General features: G+C 44.1%; 1 protein-coding gene across 2 annotated transcripts in view; it reads right to left on the reverse strand.

Moving 5' to 3' along the window:
- ncan (neurocan) overlaps nucleotides 1-22,843 on the reverse strand; it is a 49,669-nt gene that overhangs the window by 14,110 nt on the left and 12,716 nt on the right. For both annotated transcript variants that reach the window (XM_062960707.1, XM_062960706.1), the window contains exons 2-8: nucleotides 22,325-22,403; nucleotides 16,375-16,776; nucleotides 16,113-16,287; nucleotides 14,915-15,042; nucleotides 13,596-13,889; nucleotides 10,816-11,619; nucleotides 1,691-2,848 (exon numbers count right to left, since the gene is read on the reverse strand). In XM_062960707.1, the coding sequence (XP_062816777.1) occupies nucleotides 1,691-2,848; nucleotides 10,816-11,619; nucleotides 13,596-13,889; nucleotides 14,915-15,042; nucleotides 16,113-16,287; nucleotides 16,375-16,776; nucleotides 22,325-22,397 (3,034 nt within the window). In that variant the 5' untranslated portion in view covers nucleotides 22,398-22,403. The remainder of the gene's footprint in view (nucleotides 1-1,690; nucleotides 2,849-10,815; nucleotides 11,620-13,595; nucleotides 13,890-14,914; nucleotides 15,043-16,112; nucleotides 16,288-16,374; nucleotides 16,777-22,324; nucleotides 22,404-22,843) is intronic.

A 22,843-nucleotide genomic window follows, 5' to 3' on the forward strand; every position in this document is an offset into this window, starting at 1 on the left:
TACTAGTGGAGATTTGCCACTAAGGAAAAAAAAGTCTAACAACCGAGAAACCTAAACGGCCTGGCATGAATACTAGTGGAGATTTGCCACTAAGGAAAAAAAAGTCTAATAACCGAGAAACCTAAACGGCCTGGCATGAATACTAGTGGAGATTTGCCACTAAGGAAAAAAAAGTCTAATAACCGAGAAACCTAAACGGCCTGGCATGAATACTAGTGGAGATTTGCCACTAAGGAAAAAAAAGTCTAACAACCGAGAAACCTAAACGGCCTGGCATGAATACTAGTGGAGATTTGCCACTAAGGAAAAAAAAGTCTAATAACCGAGAAACCTAAACGGCCTGGCATGAATACTAGTGGAGATTTGCCACTAAGGAAAAAAAAGTCTAACAACCGAGAAACCTAAACGGCCTGGCATGAATACTAGTGGAGATTTGCCACTAAGAAAAAAAAAGTCTAACAACCGAGAAACCTAAATGGCCTGGCATGAATAATAGTGGAGATTTGCCACTAAGGGAAAGATTGACTCAACAAGTTAAATCCTTGTCCCGGCAGGACAACTGATTGAAAGATTGGCGGTTTGAATCTCGGATCCGGGGGACAGGGTGAGCTCCCACCTGTCAGCTCCAGCTTCCCATGGGAGGGACATGAGAGAAGCCTTCCCACAGGATGGTAAAACATCCGGGCAATGTCTCCTGGGCAACGTCCTTTCAGACGGCCAATTATCTCGCACCAGTTTCTCAAGTCGCTCCGGACACGAGGGAAAAAAAAGTCTAACAACTGAATAACCTAAACGGCCTGGCATGAATACTAGTAGAGATTTGCCACTAAGGAAAAGATTGACACAATGGGTGAAACCAACTGATTGAAAGATTAGCGATTTGAACCTTGGGTCCGGGCGACAGGGTGAGCTCCCACCTGTCAGCTCTAGCTTCCCATGCTGGGACATGAGAGAAGCCTTCCCACAGGATGGTAAAACATCTGGGAAACATCCCCTGGGCAACATCCTTGCAGACGGCCAGTTCTCTCACACCAGTTTCTCAAGTCGCTCCGGACACGAGAAAAAAAAGTCTAACAACCTAGAAACCTAAACGGCCTGGCACGAATACTAGTAGAGATTTGCCACTAAGAAAAAAAAGTCTAACAACCGAGAAACCTAAGTGGCCTGGCATGAATACTATTTAGTGGAGATTTGTCACTAAGGGGAAAAAAAAGTCTAACAACCGAGAAACCTAAGTGGCCTGGCATGAATACTATTTAGTGGAGATTTGCCACTAAGGGAAAAAAAGTCTAACAACCGAGAAACCTAAGTGGCCTGGCATGAATACTATTTAGTGGAGATTTGCCACTAAGGAAAAACAAAAGTCTAACAACCGAGAAACCTAAGTGGCCTGACACGAATACTAGTGGAGATTTGCCACTAAGGAAAAAAAAAAGTCTAACAACTGAGAAACCTAAGTGGCCTGACATGAATACTAGTAGAGATTTGCCACTAAGAAAAAAAAGTCTAACAACCGAGAAACCTAAGTGGCCTGACATGAATACTATTTAGTGGAGATTTTCCACTAAGGAATAAAAAAGTCTAACAACCGAGAAACCTAAGTGGCTTGGCATGAATACTAGTGGAGAATATTAGTCTCAAGGGAACGAAGAGTAGAGAAAGGAAGAACACAACGAGGTGGAAGACTTGCCCATCAGGGTGACGTTGGCCTCCTCGCTCCACGCCAGACCTTCGTCCTCCTTGACCGCCGACGCCTCGCCTTTCTCTTCTCCGCTTCCGCTGTCGGCGTCCATAGGGAGAAGACTGCTGGGATGGAAGTATCCGTCGTTCTCTTCTTCTACTTCGGTCATTCTTGGAGAACCAAGGAGCGTAGGGTTGGGATCTGTAGGACGTTGTTGACGTTGTGTGCTTTGGAAAGTCATTGGCTGTTCTTCTTCTCCAACTTCCTTGGTTGGAAAGGGTAAGAGAGAAGTAGCTTCGTGGTTGGAAGGCTCTGGTGTGACGTGGTCTTCCGAATGATCAAGATCATCTCCGGTTGCATTAGTGGTGGCCTCCCAACGTTGACTAACTTCATGGTGGGCTTCCATGCTTTGTGTCACCACCTCCCAGCTGCCTTGGACCTCGGACAAGTCTGAGACTTTGGTCCACATGGAGTTACCAATGGATGCTGGGCTTGTTGTCGTAGCGGGTTCCATCACGGCGGCGATTTTGTCACCTTTTGTCACCCCCACATTGGCTTCCTTGGACTCTACGTGGTCAGGTTTCAAAGAGCGGACCTCCTCGGCCGAGAGCGTGACGGCTTCGTGTCCTCTCACTTCTGCTAAGTCCTCCAAATGTGAGTGGCTCTCGTCCAAGATGGCATCCATCGCTACCATCTCCGGGGTGTTCGTTGAGTTCAGATCTTCTGCGACAACCCGGGGCAAGTTAGGATGGTCTTCAAAGCTCAGCACCTCCTTGTCAGGAACATCTCGAGAATCGTATTCAACCTCGCCGCTCGATTCATCATTGGCGCGAGGCGGACTCCTTTGGCGCTCGGCTTTCGGGGCCACGTCCGGTATTGTTGTTGTTGCGTCCGCATGGCCGGAGAATCCGTCCTCGTTGTCTTGAGTGTGAGGGTAGTCGCCTCGGATGCCGGTACCAAGTGTGGTATCTTCCACATCACCTCTCGTTGTCGTAGTCATGCTGGTAGTCCAAAGCATCCCATTGGTCGAGGTGTGAGGATCTTCTTTGTAGGTCGGACTCTCCTGCTTTGGTGACTCGTGTCCTTGGATGTTTTCTTCTTCTATCCACTCTTTCCTACTGCGGGGAGATATCTCGTGATGGTCTTCACCTTCCAATGCCAGGAGCCCTACAAAGAGATGACAACGATCAACAATGAGAAAATGAGGAGGAAGCCTTTCTACTCATTCATGATGAACAAACATGGGAAGTAATACTCTTGTTTCGTTTCAGAAAGACGTGGAAAACATCGCCTATGTGGATTATGGTCCACAAAAGTCACCTTTGGTGATGAACTCCAACCACTCTGAGTCCCTTTGAGGAGATAGGGCGGTATGTAAATTATTATTATTATTATTATTATTATTATTATTATTATTATTATTATAGATTATTAATTTTATTATAATTTATATTATTTCTATTTTTATATTATTAATATTATTATAGATTATTAATAATATAATATACAGTATTATTATTATAGATTATTAATTTTATTATAATTTATATTATTTCTATTTTTATATTATACAATAATTTATATTATTAATATTATTATAGATTATTAATAATATAATATACAGTATTATTATTATAGATTATTAATTTTATTATAATTTATATTTATATTTTTATATTATACAATAATTTATATTATTATTATTATAGATTATTAATAATATAATATACTGTATTATTATTATAGATTATTAATTTTATTATAATTTATATAATTTATATTTTATATTATACAATAATTTATATGATTAATATTATTATAGATTATTAATAATTTAATATACTGTATTATTATTATAGATGATTAATTTTATTATAATTTATATTTTTTCTATTTCTATATTATACAATAATTTATATGATTAATATTATTATAGATGATTAATAATATAATATACAGTATTGTTATTATAGATTAGATTATTATAGATGATTAATTTTATTATAATTTATATTATTTCTATTCTTATATTATACAATAATTTATATGATTAATATTATTATAGATTATTAATAATATAATATAATATACTGTATTATTATTATTATTATAGATTAGATTATTATATATGATTAATTTTATTATAATTTATATTATTTCTATTTTTATATTATACAATAATTGATATTATTAATATTATTATAGATTATTAATAATATAATATACAGTAATAATAATAACAACAATTATTATTATTATATTAATTTTATTATAATTTATATTATTTATATTTTTATATTATACAATAATTTATATGATTAATATCATTATATATTATTAGTAATATAATATATTATTATATTATGTAAACACAAAAGTTTTGGTAATTTATGTTAAGTTTTAACCTGAAAGAGAATTAACAATGTATGGATGGTATATCACTCCTAGGACGCTTTCTACGGTGCCTAAAGGGGTTCCAACACTTGTTGTTATGGTAAACAGTCAGTGGGATTTTTCTCCCATATTTGGTGGACACAAAAATTTTGGGAATTTACGTTATGTTATAACCTGAAAGAGAATTAACGCTGTATGGATGGTATATCACTCCTAAGACGCTTTCTACGGTGCCTAAAGGGGTTCCAACACTTGTTGTTATGGTAAACAGCCAGTGGGATTTTTCTCCCATATTTGGTGGACACAAAAATTTGGGTAATTTACGTTATGTTATAACCTGAAAGAGAATTAACGCTGTATGGATGGTATATCACTCCTAAGACGCTTTCTACGGTGCCTAAAGGGGTTCCAACACTTGTTGTTATGGTAAACAGCCAGTGGGATTTTTCTCCCATATTTGGTGGACACAAAAATTTGGGGAATTTACGTTATGTTATAACCTGAAAGAGAATTAACGCTGTATGGATGGTATATCACTCCTAAGACGCTTTCTACGGTGCCTAAAGGGGTTCCAACACTTGTTGTTATGGTAAACAGCCAGTGGGATTTTTCTCCCATATTTGGTGGACACAAAAATTTTGGTAATTTACGTTATGTTATAACCTGAAAGAGAATTAACGCTGTATGGATGGTATATCACTCCTAAGACGCTTTCTACGGTGCCTAAAGGGGTTCCAACACTTGTTGTTATGGTAAACAGCCAGTGGGATTTTTCTCCCATATTTGGTGGACACAAAAATTTTGGGAATTTACGTTATGTTATAACCTGAAAGAGAATTAACGCTGTATGGATGGTATATCACTCCTAAGACGCTTTCTACGGTGCCTAAAGGGGTTCCAACACTTGTTGTTATGGTAAACAGCCAGTGGGATTTTTCTCCCATATTTGGTGGACACAAAAATTTGGGTAATTTACGTTATGTTATAACCTGAAAGAGAATTAACGCTGTATGGATGGTATATCACTCCTAAGACGCTTTCTACGGTGCCTAAAGGGGTTCCAACACTTGTTGTTATGGTAAACAGTCAGTGGGATTTTTCTCCCATATTTGGTGGACACAAAAATTTGGGTAATTTACGTTATGTTATAACCTGAAAGAGAATTAACGCTGTATGGATGGTATATCACTCCTAAGACGCTTTCTACGGTGCCTAAAGGGGTTCCAACACTTGTTGTTATGGTAAACAGCCAGTGGGATTTTTCTCCCATATTTGGTGGACACAAAAATTTGGGTAATTTACGTTATGTTATAACCTGAAAGAGAATTAACGCTGTATGGATGGTATATCACTCCTAAGACGCTTTCTACGGTGCCTAAAGGGGTTCCAACACTTGTTGTTATGGTAAACAGTCAGTGGGATTTTTCTCCCATATTTGGTGGACACAAAAATTTGGGTAATTTACGTTATGTTATAACCTGAAAGAGAATTAACGCTGTATGGATGGTATATCACTCCTAAGACGCTTTCTACGGTGCCTAAAGGGGTTCCAACACTTGTTGTTATGGTAAACAGTCAGTGGGATTTTTCTCCCATATTTGGTGGACACAAAAATTTGGGTAATTTACGTTATGTTATAACCTGAAAGAGAATTAACGCTGTATGGATGGTATATCACTCCTAAGACGCTTTCTACGGTGCCTAAAGGGGTTCCAACACTTGTTGTTATGGTAAACAGTCAGTGGGATTTTTCTCCCATATTTGGTGGACACAAAAATTTGGGTAATTTACGTTATGTTATAACCTGAAAGAGAATTAACGCTGTATGGATGGTATATCACTCCTAAGACGCTTTCTACGGTGCCTAAAGGGGTTCCAACACTTGTTGTTATGGTAAACAGTCAGTGGGATTTTTCTCCCATATTTGGTGGACACAAAAATTTTGGTAATTTACGTTATGTTATAACCCGAAAGGGAATTAACGCTGTATGGATGGTATATCACTCCTAAGACGCTTTCTACGGTGCCTAAAGGGGTTCCAACACTTGTTGTTATGGTAAACAGCCAGTGGGATTTTTCTCCCATATCTGGTGGACACAAAAATTTTGGTAATTTACGTAATGTTATAACCTGAAAGAGAATTAACAATGTATGGATGGTATATCACTCCTAAGACACTTTCTACGGTGCCTAAAGGGGTTCCAACACTTGTTGTTATGGTAAACAGCCAGTGGGATTTTTCTCCCATATCTGGTGGACACAAAAATTTTGGTAATTTACGTTATGTTATAACCTGAAAGAGAATTAACGCTGTATGGATGGTATATCACTCCTAAGACGCTTTCTACGGTGCCTAAAGGGGTTCCAACACTTGTTGTTATGGTAAACAGCCAGTGGGATTTTTCTCCCATATTTGGTGGACACAAAAATTTTGGTAATTTACGTTATGTTATAACCTGAAAGAGAATTAACAATATATGGATGGTATATCACTCCTAAAACGCTTTCTACGGTGCCTAAAGGGGTTCCAACACTTGTTGTTATGGTAAACAGCCAGTGGGATTTTTCTCCCATATCTGGTGGACACAAAAATTTTGGTAATTTACGTTATGTTATAACCCGAAAGAGAATTAACACTGTATGACTCCTAAGACGCTTTCTACGGTGCCTAAAGGGGTTCCAACACTTGTTGTTATGGTAAACAGTCAGTGGGATTTTTCTCCCATATCTGGTGGACACAAAAATTTTGGTAATTTACGTTATGTTATAACCCGAAAGAGAATTAACACTGTATGACTCCTAAGACGCTTTCTACGGTGCCTAAAGGGGTTCCAACACTTGTTGTTATGGTAAACAGTCAGTGGGATTTTTCTCCCATATCTGGTGGACACAAAAATTTTGGTAATTTACGTTATGTTATAACCCGAAAGAGAATTAACACTGTATGACTCCTAAGACGCTTTCTACGGTGCCTAAAGGGGTTCCCGACACTTGTTAAGGTAAACAGCCATACGTGGTAGACACAAAAGTTTCGGTAATTTACTTTATGTTATAACTTGGATGAGAATTAACTACGTATCGATGGTATATGACTCCTGAGATGCTTTCTGTGATGTCTAAATACTAGGCATGTCCGATCGATGAAAAAAATGTTTCAATTCTCGTTTCTAAAGTAGGGGGCGCTGGCGCTTCGATATAGAAAGTATTTCCGATTTTTTCACCCCAAAATTTCGGATATTTCTGAAAATTTGTAACGATTCTAAATGTTTCTAAAATGACGGACGCGCATGCGCAATCGCTACACACCGGGCTTGTATGGCAATCTTCCATGTGGAAGAACGTTAGCCCCCACCTTTGCGTCCATCGTGGAAGCTTCTGATTGGCCGGGGAGCGGCAGCCATGTTAGGCTGCGCTAAGCTCCCATTCAAGGTAGGTTGCAGAAACAAACAAAAAAAATTAAAATATTTTTTAAAATATATTATTATTATTTTTTGCTGGGGGGAAATTAACGAAACATTAAGAGACAATTAGAGAATGGGCCAACAATGGTAGTTGCGCTGTGAGACAATGTCTCGGAATGCGTATCAAAAAGCGAGAACAATCCGAAATAATTCCGATATACGATTCAAAACGATTTTTTGGACATGTCTAATATATACTAGCTGTGCCCGGCTATGCGTTGCTGTGGCGTATGGGAATCCTTTGTTGGCCAGGTAGAATAGCAGTGAATAGCCTTGCAGCCTCACAGCCTGGCCGTTTTCTTCTTGCGCATGCGCATAGTGTTTTTTATTATTGTTAAGGTAAACAGCCAGTGGGATCTTTCTCCCATACGTGGTGGACATGTAAACATGCCAAGAAAAACTGGATTCAGATACATATGGTGATCGAGAAAGTTTTGGAGGTAAAAATATCCACTGACTGATAGAGCAAAATAGAAGCCATCGCCCCGCTACCCACGGCCGGCTTATATAAGCCAGGCGCGAACGGGAACAACGTGAAATAAGGGGAAGGATGACACGTTGTTCCTTTGCAGACTTGTCGAGAAAGACGAAACGGTCAGGTTTCGTGGATTCGTGTCTGCATATCTGTCTCTCTGGATATATAGATAGATATAGATATAATTATGTATGTGTCTCTCTAGCTAATATGGTTGGCCCCGGCGCATATAAAGCATGGGAGCATCCCCCACCCCAAATCACGCAGAGAGAGACACACACAAAGAGGATCTTAGCAACCAGAGAGGGCTGCTAATGCGGAGGCGGTTGCCATGGCAACCCCTCCCCGGCGCCGTATCTCATTATCGGATACCGGCGAGAGGAACATAGCGGCGCTGTGACCGGGTTGGAAAGGTGGTGCGCTTTAGGATTTAGACAGAGGTGGTTGTACTACATCGCGTGGTTCTAGACACGTTCTCGGTCTTCCAACACGGGACACGGCCGTAGCGTCGTGGTGGAGGAGCTCGGAATGTTTACTCTAAGTCGTCCAGGGCGATTCATTGCTTTATTTAAGTCGTGAATTATGAGCACAATTCTGGGAAATGTAGTTTAGGGCAGGGTCCTTTGCACTTCCCGGCATGGGGCTTTTCGCCTTCCCAAACTACGTCCCAGAATCATGTGCCTTCCCAAACTACGTCCCCAGAATCCTGTACCTTCCCAAACTACGTTCTCAGAATCCTGTGCCTTCCCAAACTACGTCCCCAGAATCCTGTGCCTTCCCAAACTACGTCCCAGAATCATGTGCCTTCCGAACTACATCCCCAGAAACAGGTGCCTTCCCAAAACTACGTCCCAGAATCATGTGCCTTCCCAAAACTACGCCCCAGAATCCTGTGCCTTCCCAAACTACATCCCCAGAATCAGGCGCCTTCCCAAACTATGTTCCCAGGATCTTGTGCCTTCCCAAACTACGTCCCCAGAATCATGTGCCTTCCCAAAACTACACCCCAGAATCCTGTGCCTTCCCAAACTACATCCCCAGAATCAGGCGCCTTCCCAAACTATGTTCCCAGGATCTTGTGCCTTCCCAAACTACGTCCCCAGAATCATGTGCCTTCCCAAAACTACGCCCCAGAAGCCTGTGCCTTCCCAAACTACATTCCCAGAATCAGGCGCCTTCCCAAACTATGTTCCCAGGAACTTGTGCCTTCCCAAACTACGCCCCAGAATCATGTGCCTTCCCAAAACTACGCCCCAGAAGCCTGTGCCTTCCCAAACTACATTCCCAGAATCAGGCGCCTTCCCAAACTATGTTCCCAGGAACTTGTGCCTTCCCAAACTACGCCCCCAGAATCATGTGCCTTCCCAAAACTACGCCCCAGAATCCTGTGCCTTCCCAAACTACATCCCCAGAATCAGGCGCCTTCCCAAACTATGTTCCCAGAATCTTGTGCTTTCCCAAACTACGTCCCCAGAATCCTGTGCCTTCCCAAACTACGTCCCCAGAATCAGGTGCCTTCCCCAAACTACGCCACCAGAATCATGTGCCTTCCCAAACTACACCCCCCAGAATCCTGTGCCTTCCCAAACTACATCCCCCGAATCCTGTGCCTTCCCAAACTACGTCCCCAGAATCCTGTGCTTTCTCGGTCTCTTTCCCAGCTCACTCAGCTCATCCCGCTCTCTACTAAAATGAAACCGACTTTGGGAGGATTTTGAGGTTTACAAAATGCAAACGAAAAAGTATCGAGTGAGTTTCGATGTTTATGTTTTTGACACATGTGTCGGATATCGGATCGTAAGTACGGATTTAAATAATTCGATCCAATTTACGGTGATTAACAAAAAAAATTTGCACACACCAAGTAGCTATATAAGGAGGATGAGAGTAATGTGTTGTATGTGTATGTGATTAGATGAGTTTAGATTCTTATGTTTTTGGCGTAAGTACGAATTTGACGAATTTGATCCGACTTACAACATTAACCAAAAAATTGCACGCCCCAAGTGGCTGTAAAAGGATGAGAGAATCCATCTTTCTCTCTCCCGTGTGATTCAGTGTGAGTATCTGCCTGTGTTGTATGTGGATGTGATTGGATGAGTTTCGATTCTTACGTTTTTGGCGTAAGTACGAATTCGACGAATCCGATCCAACTTACAACGACTAACAAAACCATTGCACACCCCTTATCTACGTAAGTCTAGGGCCACATCTCCAAGAGTAATGATACAAGATGTACTTACTAGGCATGTCCGATCAATGAAAAAAATGTTTCAATTCTCGTTTCTAAAGTAGGGGGCGCTGGCGCTTCGATATAGAAAGTATTTCCGATTTTTTCACCCAAAAATTTCGGATATTTCCGAAAATTCATAATGATTCTAAATGTTTCTAAAATGGCGGACGCGCATGCGCAATCGCTACACGCCGGGCTTGTATGGCAATCTTCCATGTGGACGCAGAGGACGTTAGCCCCCACCTTTGCGTCCATCGTGGAAGCTTCTGATTGGCCGGGGAGCGGCAGCCATGTTAGGCTGCGCTAAGCTCCCATTCAAGGTAGGTTGCAGAAACAATTTTTTAAAAATATTTTAAAAAATATATTAAAAAAATGTTATGGGGGAAAAAAAATAACGAAACTTTAAGAAACAACGAGAATGGTCCAAAAATGGTTTGAATTCCGTTGCTGGTTGCGCTGTGAGACAATGTCTCGGATTGCGTATCAAAAAGCGAGAACAATCCGAAATAATTCCGATATACGATTCAAAACGATTTTTTGGACATGTCTAATATATATATCTAGTACTTACTATTCCCTTCCACTTCGTTAGACAGCGCGTAACTCGGGCCGCTTCTCAGCGCCGCGGTGGAGCCGTGATCGGCGCTCGCAGCGGCCTCGATGGAATTGTCCACAATCCGGTGGACGGCCAAGGCCAGGACGGGCAGCAGCGTGGGCAAGTGGGTGCTCCCTTCCGCCTCCTCGTCGGCGTCCACTTCGTCTTCCCGCCGCCGCTGGAAATAACGCCCGTTCAGCCCGGAGTAAATGCTCCTCCGTGTCGATTCGGCCAACGCCGAGCTCCCTTCGGTGGTGAGTTGACCCGTGTGAGATGTTGGGTTAAAAGCCGAGGTGGGAAACTGTGGTGATGCCGTCTCGTGTGGGACCACGTCCGTCACCTCATCTTCAGATTCGTCCACCAAAGGAGAAGTCCCTTGCGTTGGGTCAACACTAGTTGACTTTTCTGTGAAGACAACGTGATATCGGTCGCCCGGATAAACTGGTGAGGATGTCTCCACCTCTCTCTCGTCCTTGCCGTCCCACGTTCCATCAGGGAACGCCGTCACCAGTTGTAGCTGCTCGTCGTCCTCCAGCAACGGGACGCCCGCCTTGCTGAACGGGCTGTAGGGCTCTTTGGAGTCTCCCGAAATGATGGCCTCCTCGTTCTCCTTCGGGAAGAGCTCGTTCTGGACCAGCAAGGGCACGTCGGAGTCGTGTTCGACTAAGACGTTCTCGATCCCCGCGTCGTGGCTTCCCTCCGCTTCCAGATCCAGGCGGACCACGGGGCTGGGGCTCGCCCCGACGGACGGGCTGCTTGGTTTCTTACCGGGTTGACGGGCTGAAAAAGAGAGAAACACAAGAGCTTATAAACCCAGAGTTTGCAAGAACGGAGCCTACTAAACAGTCGGGGTGTGCCTTCAAATCGGCCTCCTCGGCCTTCGGAAGATTGGGAGTTACCATAGATATGAGATTAGGGCTTTTGCTAGTTAAGAAAGCTTAACTAGAAGGTCAGAAAGACTTTGTGAGAAGCAGTCCTCGAAACCCAGGTGCCAAAGGAACGATCTCATGGCTTCATGGTCAGGTTTGAGCTTAAATTGAGTGATATAAGATTAGAATGATATAAGATTAGGTCTTCGCTCAGAGAGAGCCAAAGAAAACTTGACGAGAAGAAAGAGTTTGTGAGAAGCAGTCTTCGAAACTCAGGTGCCGAAGGAACGATCTCATGGCTTCATGTATCGCCATGCAGTTGCTTTATCTCCTGATGTTTCACCTGCATCTGTGGCTGGCATCTTCTGAAGTTCGGTTGGCAGTGAGGCAAGTGGAGTGTATATGGAAGAAAGAACCCTCCTGATGTTTCACTTGCATCTGTGGCTGGCATCTTCTGAAGTTCGGTTGGCAGTGAGGCAAGTGGAGTGTATATGGAAGAAAGAACCCTCCTGATGTTTCACCTGCATCTGTGGCTGGCATCTCCTGAAGTTCTGTTGGCAGTGAGGCAAGTGGAGTGCATATATCCCTGTGGAATGATGTCCAGGGTGGGAGAACAGTGACATTCTCCCCTGACGTTTCACCTGCATCTGTGGAATACATGTGGAATGATGTCCAAGGTGGGAGAAAGAAACAGACAAGGATTCTTTCTCCCACCCTGGACATCATTCTACATGTATATATACACTCCAGTTGTCTCACTCCCAACAGAACCTCATAAGATGCCAGCCACAGATGCAGGTGAAACGTCAGGGGAGAATCTAACTGTTCTCCCACCCAGGACATTATTCCACATGTATATATACACCACTTGCCTCACTCCCAACAGAACTTCATAAGATGCCAGCCACAGATGCAGGTGAAACATCAGGGGAGAATGTAACTGTTCTCCCCCTCTGGACGTCATTCCAAGGGGATATATACACTCCACTCGCCTCACTGATAACAGAACTTCATAAGATGCCAGCCACACATGCAGGTGAAACGTCAGGGGAGAATCTAAGTGTTCTCCCACCCAGGACATTATTCTACATGTATGTATACACTCCACTTGCCTCGCTGATAACAGAACTTCACAAGATGCCAGCCACAGATGCAGGTGAAATGTCAGGGGAGAATGTAACTGTTCTCCCCCTCTGGACATCATTCCAAGGGGATATATACACTCCACTTGCCTCACTCCCAACCGAACTTCATAAGATGCCACTCCACTTGCCTCACTGATAACAGAACTTCATAAGATGCCAGCCACACATGCAGGTGAAACGTCAGGGGAGAATGTAACTGTTCTCCCACCCTGGACATCAATCCAAAGGGATATATACACTCCACTCGCCTCACTGATAACAGAACTTCACAAGATGCCAGCCACACATGCAGGTGAAACATCAAGGGAGAATCTAACTGTTCTCCCACCCAGGACATTATTCCACATGTATATATACACTCCACTTGCCTCACTGATAACAGAACTTCATGTCAGCCACAGATGCAGGTGAAACGTCAAGGGAGAATCTAACTGTTCTCCCACTCTGGACGTCATTCCAAGTGGATATATACACTCCACTTGCATCACTGATAATAGAACTTCACAAGATGCCAGCCACAGATGCAGGTGAAATGTCAGGGGAGAATCTAACTGTTCTCCCCCTCTGGATATCATTCCAAGGGGATATATACACTCTACTTGCCTCACTCCCAATCGAACTTCATAAGATGCCAGCCACATATGCGGGTGAAACATCAGGAGAAAATTCTACTGAATGGTCAAACAGCCCGAAAAACTCACAGCACCCCAGTGGTGTCGGTTATGAACACAAATCCAAATACCTTTGTAGCAGTAAGCGTCGAACTTGGAGGACGGGTTGGGGAAGCCCGTCCGGTTGGGGAACTGGTAGGCGGTCCTGACGCCGGGTTCGTCCCCTCCGCACTTCTTCCGCGGGACTCGGATGGGGTAGCGGGCGCTCCCGTCAGCAAGCCAGCCGGGGTCGCATTGGTCCAGCCCTTCCTTCCAGGCGAGGTAGAGTTGACCCGTGGTCGCCAACTGGGCACCACGACTCAGGCAGTACTTCTGGGCCATCGGGAACGTCATCCGTCCCGGGCTGGAGGCGTAGAAGACTCTCCCTAAGAAGGGGAAACGGAACAAGAGTGAGAACAAGAACGTTCAACAGCTTGCCATTCCAACGAGTTTGATAGCCTTTTTGGCTTTGCTTCCAATGAGTTTGATTAGTCGCGACTCGCAGCCTTTTTGGCTTTGCTTCCAATGAGTTTGATTAGTCGCGACACGCAGCCTTTTTGGCTTTGCTTCCAATGAGTTTGATTAGTCGTGACTCGCAGCCTTTTTGGCTTTGCTTCCAATGAGTTTGATTAGTCGTGACTCGCAGCCTTTTTGGCTTTGCTTCCAATGAGTTTGATTAGTCGCGACTAACAGCCTTTTTGGCTTTGCTTCCAATGAGTTTGATTAGTCGCGACTCGCAGCCTTTTTGGCTTTGCTTCCAATGAGTTTGATTAGTCGTGACTCGCAGCCTTTTTGGCTTTGCTTCCAATGAGTTTGATTAGTCGTGACTCGCAGCCTTTTTGGCTTTGCTTCCAATGAGTTTGATTAGTCGTGACTCGCAGCCTTTTTGGCTTTGCTTCCAATGAGTTTGATCAGTCGCGACTCGCAGCCTTTTTGGCTTTGCTTCCAATGAGTTTGATTAGTCACAACTCACAGCCTTTTTGATTTGCTTCCAATTAGTTTGATTAGTTGCGACTCGCAGCCTTTTTGGCTTTGCTTACAAAGAGTTTGATTAGTTGTGACTCACAGCCTTTTTGGCTTTGCTTCCAGCTTAGCTTCCTTTGCGCTGAATACGAAACTGACTTTGGGAGCCTCCCGAGATTTACAAAACCACAACATAAAAGTATAGGGTCAATTTCGATTAACTTTTTGGTGCGTATCGGATATCAACTCGTAAGTACGAATTTAACTAATGTGATCCAAAGCCTTTTTGGCTTTGCTTTCAGCTTTGCTTCCTTTGTGCTGAATAGGAAACTGACTTTGGGAGCCTCCCGAGATTTACAAAACTACAACAGAAGAGTATGGGGTCAGTTTCGATTCTCAATGCAACCCATCTCGTGACAGGATGGGGACTCGTTCTCCAGAGACTCACCTTGCAACTCCCTAGCATAACAGTAGACGTCGTACGCTTCAGTGCCATCCCTCTCGCCGTAGCTCCGGACACCAGGGAGGCTGTTCCGGTCCCCATAGCAGCCCGGCCTTGAAAGGGTGATGGGATATCTACGTTGGACATGAACAACAAGCAAAGTGTTCACTATTGGAATCTCTAGGTCCTCCGTTGAGACTCTAATGCCAAATTCTTCTGGATGTTGACCTCTGTAAGAATCTCTAGGTCCTCCATTGAGACTCTACGGTCAACTTCAGCTGGATGTTGACCATACAGTGTCCTCTGTAGGAATCTCTAGGTCCTCCGTTGAGACTCTATGGTCAACTTCAGCCTGATGTTGACCATACAGTGTCCTCTGTAGGAATCTCTAGGTCCTCCATTGAGACTCTATGGTCAACTTCTTCTGGATGTTGACCATACAGTGTTCTCTATAGGGATCTCTAAGTTCTGCATTGAGACTTTATGGTCAACTTCTTGTGAATGTTGACCATACAGTCAACAGGAATCTCTAGGTCCTCCATTGAGACTCTATGGTCAACTTCTTCTGGATGTTGACCTATACAGTGTTCTCTATAGGGATCTCTAGGTTCTGCATCGAGACTTTATGGTCAACTTCTTCTGGATGTTGACCTCTGTAGGAATCTCTAGGTCCTCCATTGAGACTCTACAGTCAACTTCTTCTGGATGTTGACCTATACAATGTTCTCTCTAGGGATCTCTAGGTTCTGCATCGAGACTTTATGGTCAACTTCTTCTGGATGTTGACCTCTGTAGGAATCTCTAGGTCCTCCGTTGAGACTCTACGGTCAACTTCAGCTGGATGTTGACCATACAGTGTCCTCTGTAGGAATCTCTAGGTCCTCCATTGAGACTCTACAGTTAACTTCTTCTGGATGTTGACCTATACAATGTTCTCTCTAGGGATCTCTAGGTTCTGCATTGAGACTTTATGGTCAACTTCTTCTGGATGTTGACCTCTGTAGGAATCTCTAGGTTCTTCCTTGAGACTTTATGGTCAACTTCAGCTGGATGTTGACCATACAGTGTTCTCTCTAGGAATCTCTAGGTCCTGTATCATGATTTGTCTGAAAGGGATCACTTTAGGGGACGATTTATAGATGGTTTTGGAGACAGAAAAGACATCCCTTCCTTTATGAATCCAGGTTTTGGGGATCTGACCTACCTAACAGTATGGTCGGAGAGCCACCCGGCGTCGCAATTGTCATAGCCGTCCTCGAAGGCCGCTTGGAGGTGGTCCGGGGAGGCCATGACGGCCGAATTCTCCTCGCAAGCCCTCTGAGCCTCTGGGAAGGTCAAGGCGTAGCGGTTGCTGGCGGCCCGGTAGTGGAAAACCACACCTGAAAGGGGACAGTGGTGAGACGGATATGAATGAGAGGACGTTGTGGATATTTACCACATATGATTCTCCAGGCAACGCTCCTCACCCGTGACCTCCAAGGGCACCAGGTCTTGCTCATCGTGGATCCCGGCGACCACCTCGCAACGATAAAGCCCAGCGTCGCTGGCTCGGGCGGCCGAGAGTAGGAGGGTGGCGTTGTAGCGGCGGTGCGGGTAACCCGGGAGGGAGATCCGTCCCTCGTAGCCCTTGGAGACCTTCACCACGTTGTCCTTGGCCACCAGGACCGAGATGTCCTCCGGTTGGCCCGACGCCGACTGCACTTTGCTCCACTTGATGCGGGGCGGGTCGGCGGCCTCGTTGGGGCTGAGGTGAGTCGGTGGCTGCAAGAGGAAGAGGCACGGGAGGGCCACGGGCTCGGACAACCCCACCCGGAGCGGCTGGTGGTGGACCTTGTTGATGTGGATCACCTTCCCATTGTCCTGAGAACCTGGGGACAAAAGAGAGAGAGATGCGGGTCAAGAGACTGTACGTGTGGATGCATTCTGCTTCCAGAACTTGTTGGACTATACATCTCAGAGGAACTCCACCAGCATCGTCATGGTGAGGAACCAATGGGTTGATGGATCTCAAGTTCAACTACATATCCCAGCAGGCCCATGGAGAGAGTTGAGGTTCATCTATCTATGAAAAGCAACCAATGGGATCTCAAGTTCAACTATATATCCCAGTAGTCCCTTAGAGAGAGGAATCCTGAGAGTTGAGGTTCGTCCATCTCTGAAGGACAACAAATAGGATCCCAGGTTCGACTACACATCCCAGCAGGCCCGTGAGGAGAGGAATCCTAAGAGTTGAGGTTCTTCCATCTCTGGAAGACATCAAATGGGACCTCAGGTTCGACTATACATCCCAGTAGTCCCTTAGAGAGAGGAACCCTGAGAGTTGAGGTTCATCCATCTCTGAAGGACAACAAATGGGACCTCAAGTTCAACTATACATCCCAGTAGTCCCTTAGAGAGAGGAATCCTAAGAGTTGAGGTTCATCCATCTCTGGAAGACAACAAATGGGACCTCGGGTTCGACTATACATCCCAGCAGGCCTGTAGGGAGAGGAACCCTGAGAGTTGAGTTTCATCCATTTCTGGAGGGCAACCAATGGGATCTCAGGTTCGACTATACATCCCAGCAGGCCCGTGAGGAGAGGAACCCTGAAAGTTTAGGTTCTTCCATCTCTGAAGGACAACAAATGGGATCTCAGGTTCGACTATACATCCCAGCAGGCCTGTAAGGAGAGGAACCCTGAGAGTTGAGGTTTTTCCTTCTCTGGAGGACAACCAATGGGATCTAAGGTTCTACTACACATCCCAGGAGTCCTGTAGGGAGAGGAATCCTAAGAGTTGAGGTTCTTCCATCTCTGGAGGACAACCAATGGGATCTCAAGTTCAACTATACATCCCAGTAGTCCCTTAGAGAGAGGAATCCTAAGAGTTGAGGTTCATCCATCTCTGAAGGACAACCAATGGGATCTCAGGTTCGACTACACATCCCAGCAGGCCCGTGAGGAGAAGAATTCTAAGAGTTGAGGTTCATCCATCTCTGAAGGACAACAAATGGGATCTCAGGTTCGACTATACATCCCAGCAGGCCTGTAGGGAGAGGAATCCTAAGAGCTGAGGTTCTTCCATCTCTGGAAGACAACAAATGGGACCTCAGGTTTGACTGTACATCCCAGTAGTCCCTTAGAGAGAGGAACCATGAGAGTTGAGGTTCTTCCATCTCTGGAAGACAACAAATGGGACCTCGGGTTCAACTATACATCCCAGCAGGCCTGTAGGGAGAGGAATCCTAAGAGCTGAGGTTCTTCCATCTCTGGAAGACAACAAATGGGACCTCAGGTTTGACTGTACATCCCAGTAGTCCCTTGGAGAGAGGAACCATGAGAGTTGAGGTTCTTCCATCTCTGGAAGACAACAAATGGGACCTCGGGTTCAACTATACATCCCAGCAGGCCTGTAGGGAGAGGAACCCTGAGAGTTGAGGTTCATCCATCTCTGAAGGACAAGAAATGGGATCTCAGGTTCGACTATACATCCCAGCAGCCCTGTGAGGAGAGGAATCCTAAGAGTTGAGCTTCATCCATCTCTGAAGGACAACCAATGGGATCTCAGGTTCGACTATACATCCCAGCAGGCCTATAGGAAGAAGAATCCTAAGAGTTGAGGTTCATCCATCTCTGGAGGAGAAGAAATGGGATCTCAGGTTCAACTATACATCCTAGCAGGCCTGTGAGGAGAATAATCCTAAGAGTTGAGGTTCATCCATCTCTGGAGGTCAACAAATGGGATCTCAGGTTCGACTACACATCCCAGCAGGCCTGTGTGTAGAGGAACCCTGAATTCCAATCTCCTATCAAGCTTTCTTTGTCCGACTACATTGGAGGATCTCGCACAGCCAAGAAACACATACACATCCTTCTTTCTCTCCCAATTAATCATTTCTGCTCGGCCCTGATTGATTTTTCTCGTCTGCCAGCTGGACCCAATTACAGGCGAAGTGAAGATGGCGAGAAGGGAGGAAACAAAGGGAAAGCGAGCCGAGCGTTGTGACTCGGGGGTCTCCGTTGATCTTCGACGGCGTCTCCGACTTCCCGCTGCCCTTTTAAGGCAACGAAGGCTTCCGTGTGTATTTACTAGACATGTCCAAAAAATCGTTTTGAATCGTATATCGGAATTCTTTCGGATTGTTCTCGCTTTTTGATACGAATTCCGAGACATTGTCTCACAGCGCAACCAGCAATGTGATTCGAACCATTGTCGGCCCATTCTCTAATTGTCTCTTAATGTTTCGTTAATTTTTTTCCCCGCCATAACATTTTTTTAAAATATATATTTTTAATTTTTTTAAATTGTTTCTGCAACCTACCTTGAATGGGAGCTTAGCGCAGCCTAACATGGGCTACCGCTCCCCGGCCAATCAGAAGCTTCCACGATGGACGCAAAGGTGGGGGCTAACGTTCTTCTACATGGAAGATTGCCATACAAGCCCAGTGTGTAGCGATTGCGCATGCGCGTCCGCCATTTTTGAAACATTTAGAATCATTACGAATTTTCGGAAATATCCGAAATTTTTGGGTGAAAAAATCGAAAATACTTTCTATATCGAAGCGCCAGCGCTCCCTACTTTAGAAACGAGAATTGAAACATATTTTTCATCGATCGGACATGCCTAGTATTTACTAACCAACTCGTTGGGCTGGTTCCTTCCTCCGAAACTCACCCTGACCCTGGTTGGCTTCTAAGCTCAGAGAGGTCATTCGGGGACATGATTTTGGGGACGTTTACACTTCCAAATTGCCCGGCGATTTATGGCGAATTTTGTATGCAAAAAGTGCCGAAATGAGAAAAACATTCTCAAAATATTCCCAAACACTCGAAGGGTATGAAACCACGGATATCAGATATCGGACGAGAGGGAGTCCGTCCAGCCGCTTGTCTCCGACCCCGTTTGCTTTGTCTTCCCGTCATACCTTATTAATGACCCCCTCTTCCAATTACCATTAATACTTAATTGCCCGTACCTTATTTGTCACGTGTGGCTCACGGTTGATTTGCAGCTTGTTTGTTTACGGAGGAGATGGGGGAAAAAAATACGAGAATGGGGTTGGCCATTGCCGTTCTGGCTCCCCGTACGAGTCTGCCTTATTATTATTGTTGTTATTATTATTAATAATATTATTATTATTGAAATGTCTTGCTACAGTTATATCGTTCAAGGCAACACTCTCGCCCGAAGACTTCTCCACAGAATGGCGAATTGGGACCAGACCCTGAGATTCGTCAATCCCACCAATCCATTACTATATTATTTATATAGGGTCACTACTATCGGCACTACTATCTTGAAATGTCTTGCTACAGTTATATCTTTCAAGGCGATGCTCTCGCCCTAAGATTCCTCCATGGAATGATGAATTGGGACTCTCAATCCCATTCATCTATTCCCTGTATCCCAAAACAAATCCTATTACTATTACCCGCAATTTTGGGCATCCATAGAGTCTCTACTATTGGCACTACTATCCTGAAATGTCTTGCTACAGTTATATCTTTCAAGGCGATGCTCTCACCCGAAGATTCCTCCACGGAATGACGAATTGGGACCAGACCCTGAGACTCGTCAATCCCACCCATCCATTACTATATTATTTATATAGAGTCACTACTATCGGCACTTTTGGAGTCTTGAAACGTCTTACTACTATTATATCTTTCAAGGCAATGCTCTCGCCCTAAGATTCCTCCATGGAATTATGAATTGGGACTCTCAATCCCATTCATCTATTCCCTGTATCCCAAAACAAATCCTATTACTATTACCCGCAATTTTGGGCATCCATAGAGATTCTTGATAAATATACGAGAGTCTTACTATATCTTTCAAGGCAACGCTCTCGGCCTAAGATTCCTCCACGGAATGGCGAATTGGGACCAGATCCTGAGATCCGTCAATCCCACTCATCCATTACTATATTATTTATATAGAGTCACTACTATTGGCACTACTATCCTGAAATGTCTTGCTACAGTTATATCTTTCAAGGCAACGCTCTTGCCCGAAGATTCCTCCACGGAATGGCGAATTGGGACCAGACCCTGAGATCCGTCAATCCCACTCATCCATTACTATATTATTTATATAGAGTTACTACTATCGGCACTTTTGGAGTCTTGAAATGTCTTGCTACAGTTATATCTTTCAAGGCGACGCTCTCACCCTAAGATTCCTCCATGGAATGACAAATTATGACCAGATTCTGAGACCCGCCAATCCCATTCATCTATTCCCTGTATCCCAAAACAAATCCTATTACTATTACCCGCAATTTTGGGCATCCATAGTGATTCTTGATAAATATACAGGAGTCTTACTATATTTTTCAAGGCAATGCTCTCGCCCTAAGATTCCTCCATGGAATGATGAATTGGGACCAGATTTTGAGACCTGTCAAGCCCACTCATCCATTACTATATTATTTATATAGGGTCACTACTATCGGCACTTTTGGAGTCTTGTAATATTTTACTATAGTTATATCTTTCAAGGCAATGCTCTCACCCTGAGATTCCTCCACGGAATGACAAATTAGGACCAGATTCTGAGACCTGTCAATCCCATTCATCTGTTTTCTGTATCCCAAAACAAACCCTATTACCCGCAATTTTGGGCATCCGTTGAGATTCTTGAGAAATTTATATTGGTCTTAATATATCTTTCAAGGCAACGCTCTTGCCCTAAGATTCCTCCATGGAATGGTGAACTGGGACCAGATCCTGCATATAGCATATAGTATTATTAAAGTTCCCTGTACAAAGCTCAGTTTGGCAGTACCAGACAAAATAAAAAAGGAGCAACAGCCCTAACACAAAAGTTATCCAAGTCTGATATTGGTTCCAATGTATATAGGCTTCAGGGATACATAGTCAATGAAAATGTCTTCCAAACAAAGTAAACAGACGGTTGGTCCTGTTGCTGTGTACTGGAATGAAGAAAATAATGATGGAGCACCGCTCTCAAGAAAGTCTTTGCAAAGAAAGTCCAAATAAAGCCCCAAGTCTACAGGGGTTCCTGGGTATTTTTGTACCCTTCTTCAGGAGTAGGTATACTCAGCAACAATAAACTTATATCTAAAACAAAACACAGAATAACAAGTAAAATACTTGTTATTCTATGTTTTGTTTTAGAAATAAGTTTATTGGTACTGCCAAACTGAGCTTTGTACAGGGAACTTTAATAATACTGTATGCTATTTGGATATATTTTCTTTGTACATAGACCATCTTGTGTTTGTGTAGCTACTTTACAAGTATTCTGGGATTTTGTGTACCAGATCCTGAGACCCATCGATCCACATTTTGTGGATTTTAAATAGGTCTGGATCATTTCAACGAGCCGTTTTTCGACCGTGCTAGCTTTCGTCTGATCTTACGACCAGGGCGCGCCCTTCAAGCCGAAGGGCATTGCCTTCGATTCAAACTCACCCAAGACGGAGTTGGGCAGGAGGAGATATCCCAGCAGGACCCAGCAGCCGACTTCTCCCCGGACGAGGACCATTTTCTCCTAGGAATAAAATGAGATTTTAAAATAAATATCCCTGTATGTAATATAGGACAAGCCCCCAGACCCATAAGATAAGTTCAAGTGGAATAAAACCGCATTATTTTGACAGTACAGACGAGACGTGCACCAGCCGGCGCCGGCCTCTGTTTACCCGGCGACGCGTGCCAACAGAGGCTCATATTTTATTTAAACGACAAACATTAGGAAGCCGGCGCTTCCGAAAGCGTAGAGCGGAGTGGATTAAGGGGCGGAATCAATTTGTGCGCAACGCCGCTGTGCTTACAAATGAGAGTCCGCTCGTTTGGCGTGTTTTTCTCTCTCTGTGATATCGCTTCGTAAGTTCCCTGAGGCTCTTTCACACAAACAAGCCTTGACTCCATTCTGCCAAAACGTTAAGAATTACCCTCCAGGCAAGAGATTCTGTCTGGTCTTGGAAGCTA

This window comes from Anolis carolinensis, unplaced genomic scaffold (genome assembly GCF_035594765.1).
Source record: "Anolis carolinensis isolate JA03-04 unplaced genomic scaffold, rAnoCar3.1.pri scaffold_7, whole genome shotgun sequence".
NCBI classification, from domain to species: Eukaryota; Metazoa; Chordata; class Lepidosauria; order Squamata; family Dactyloidae; genus Anolis; species Anolis carolinensis.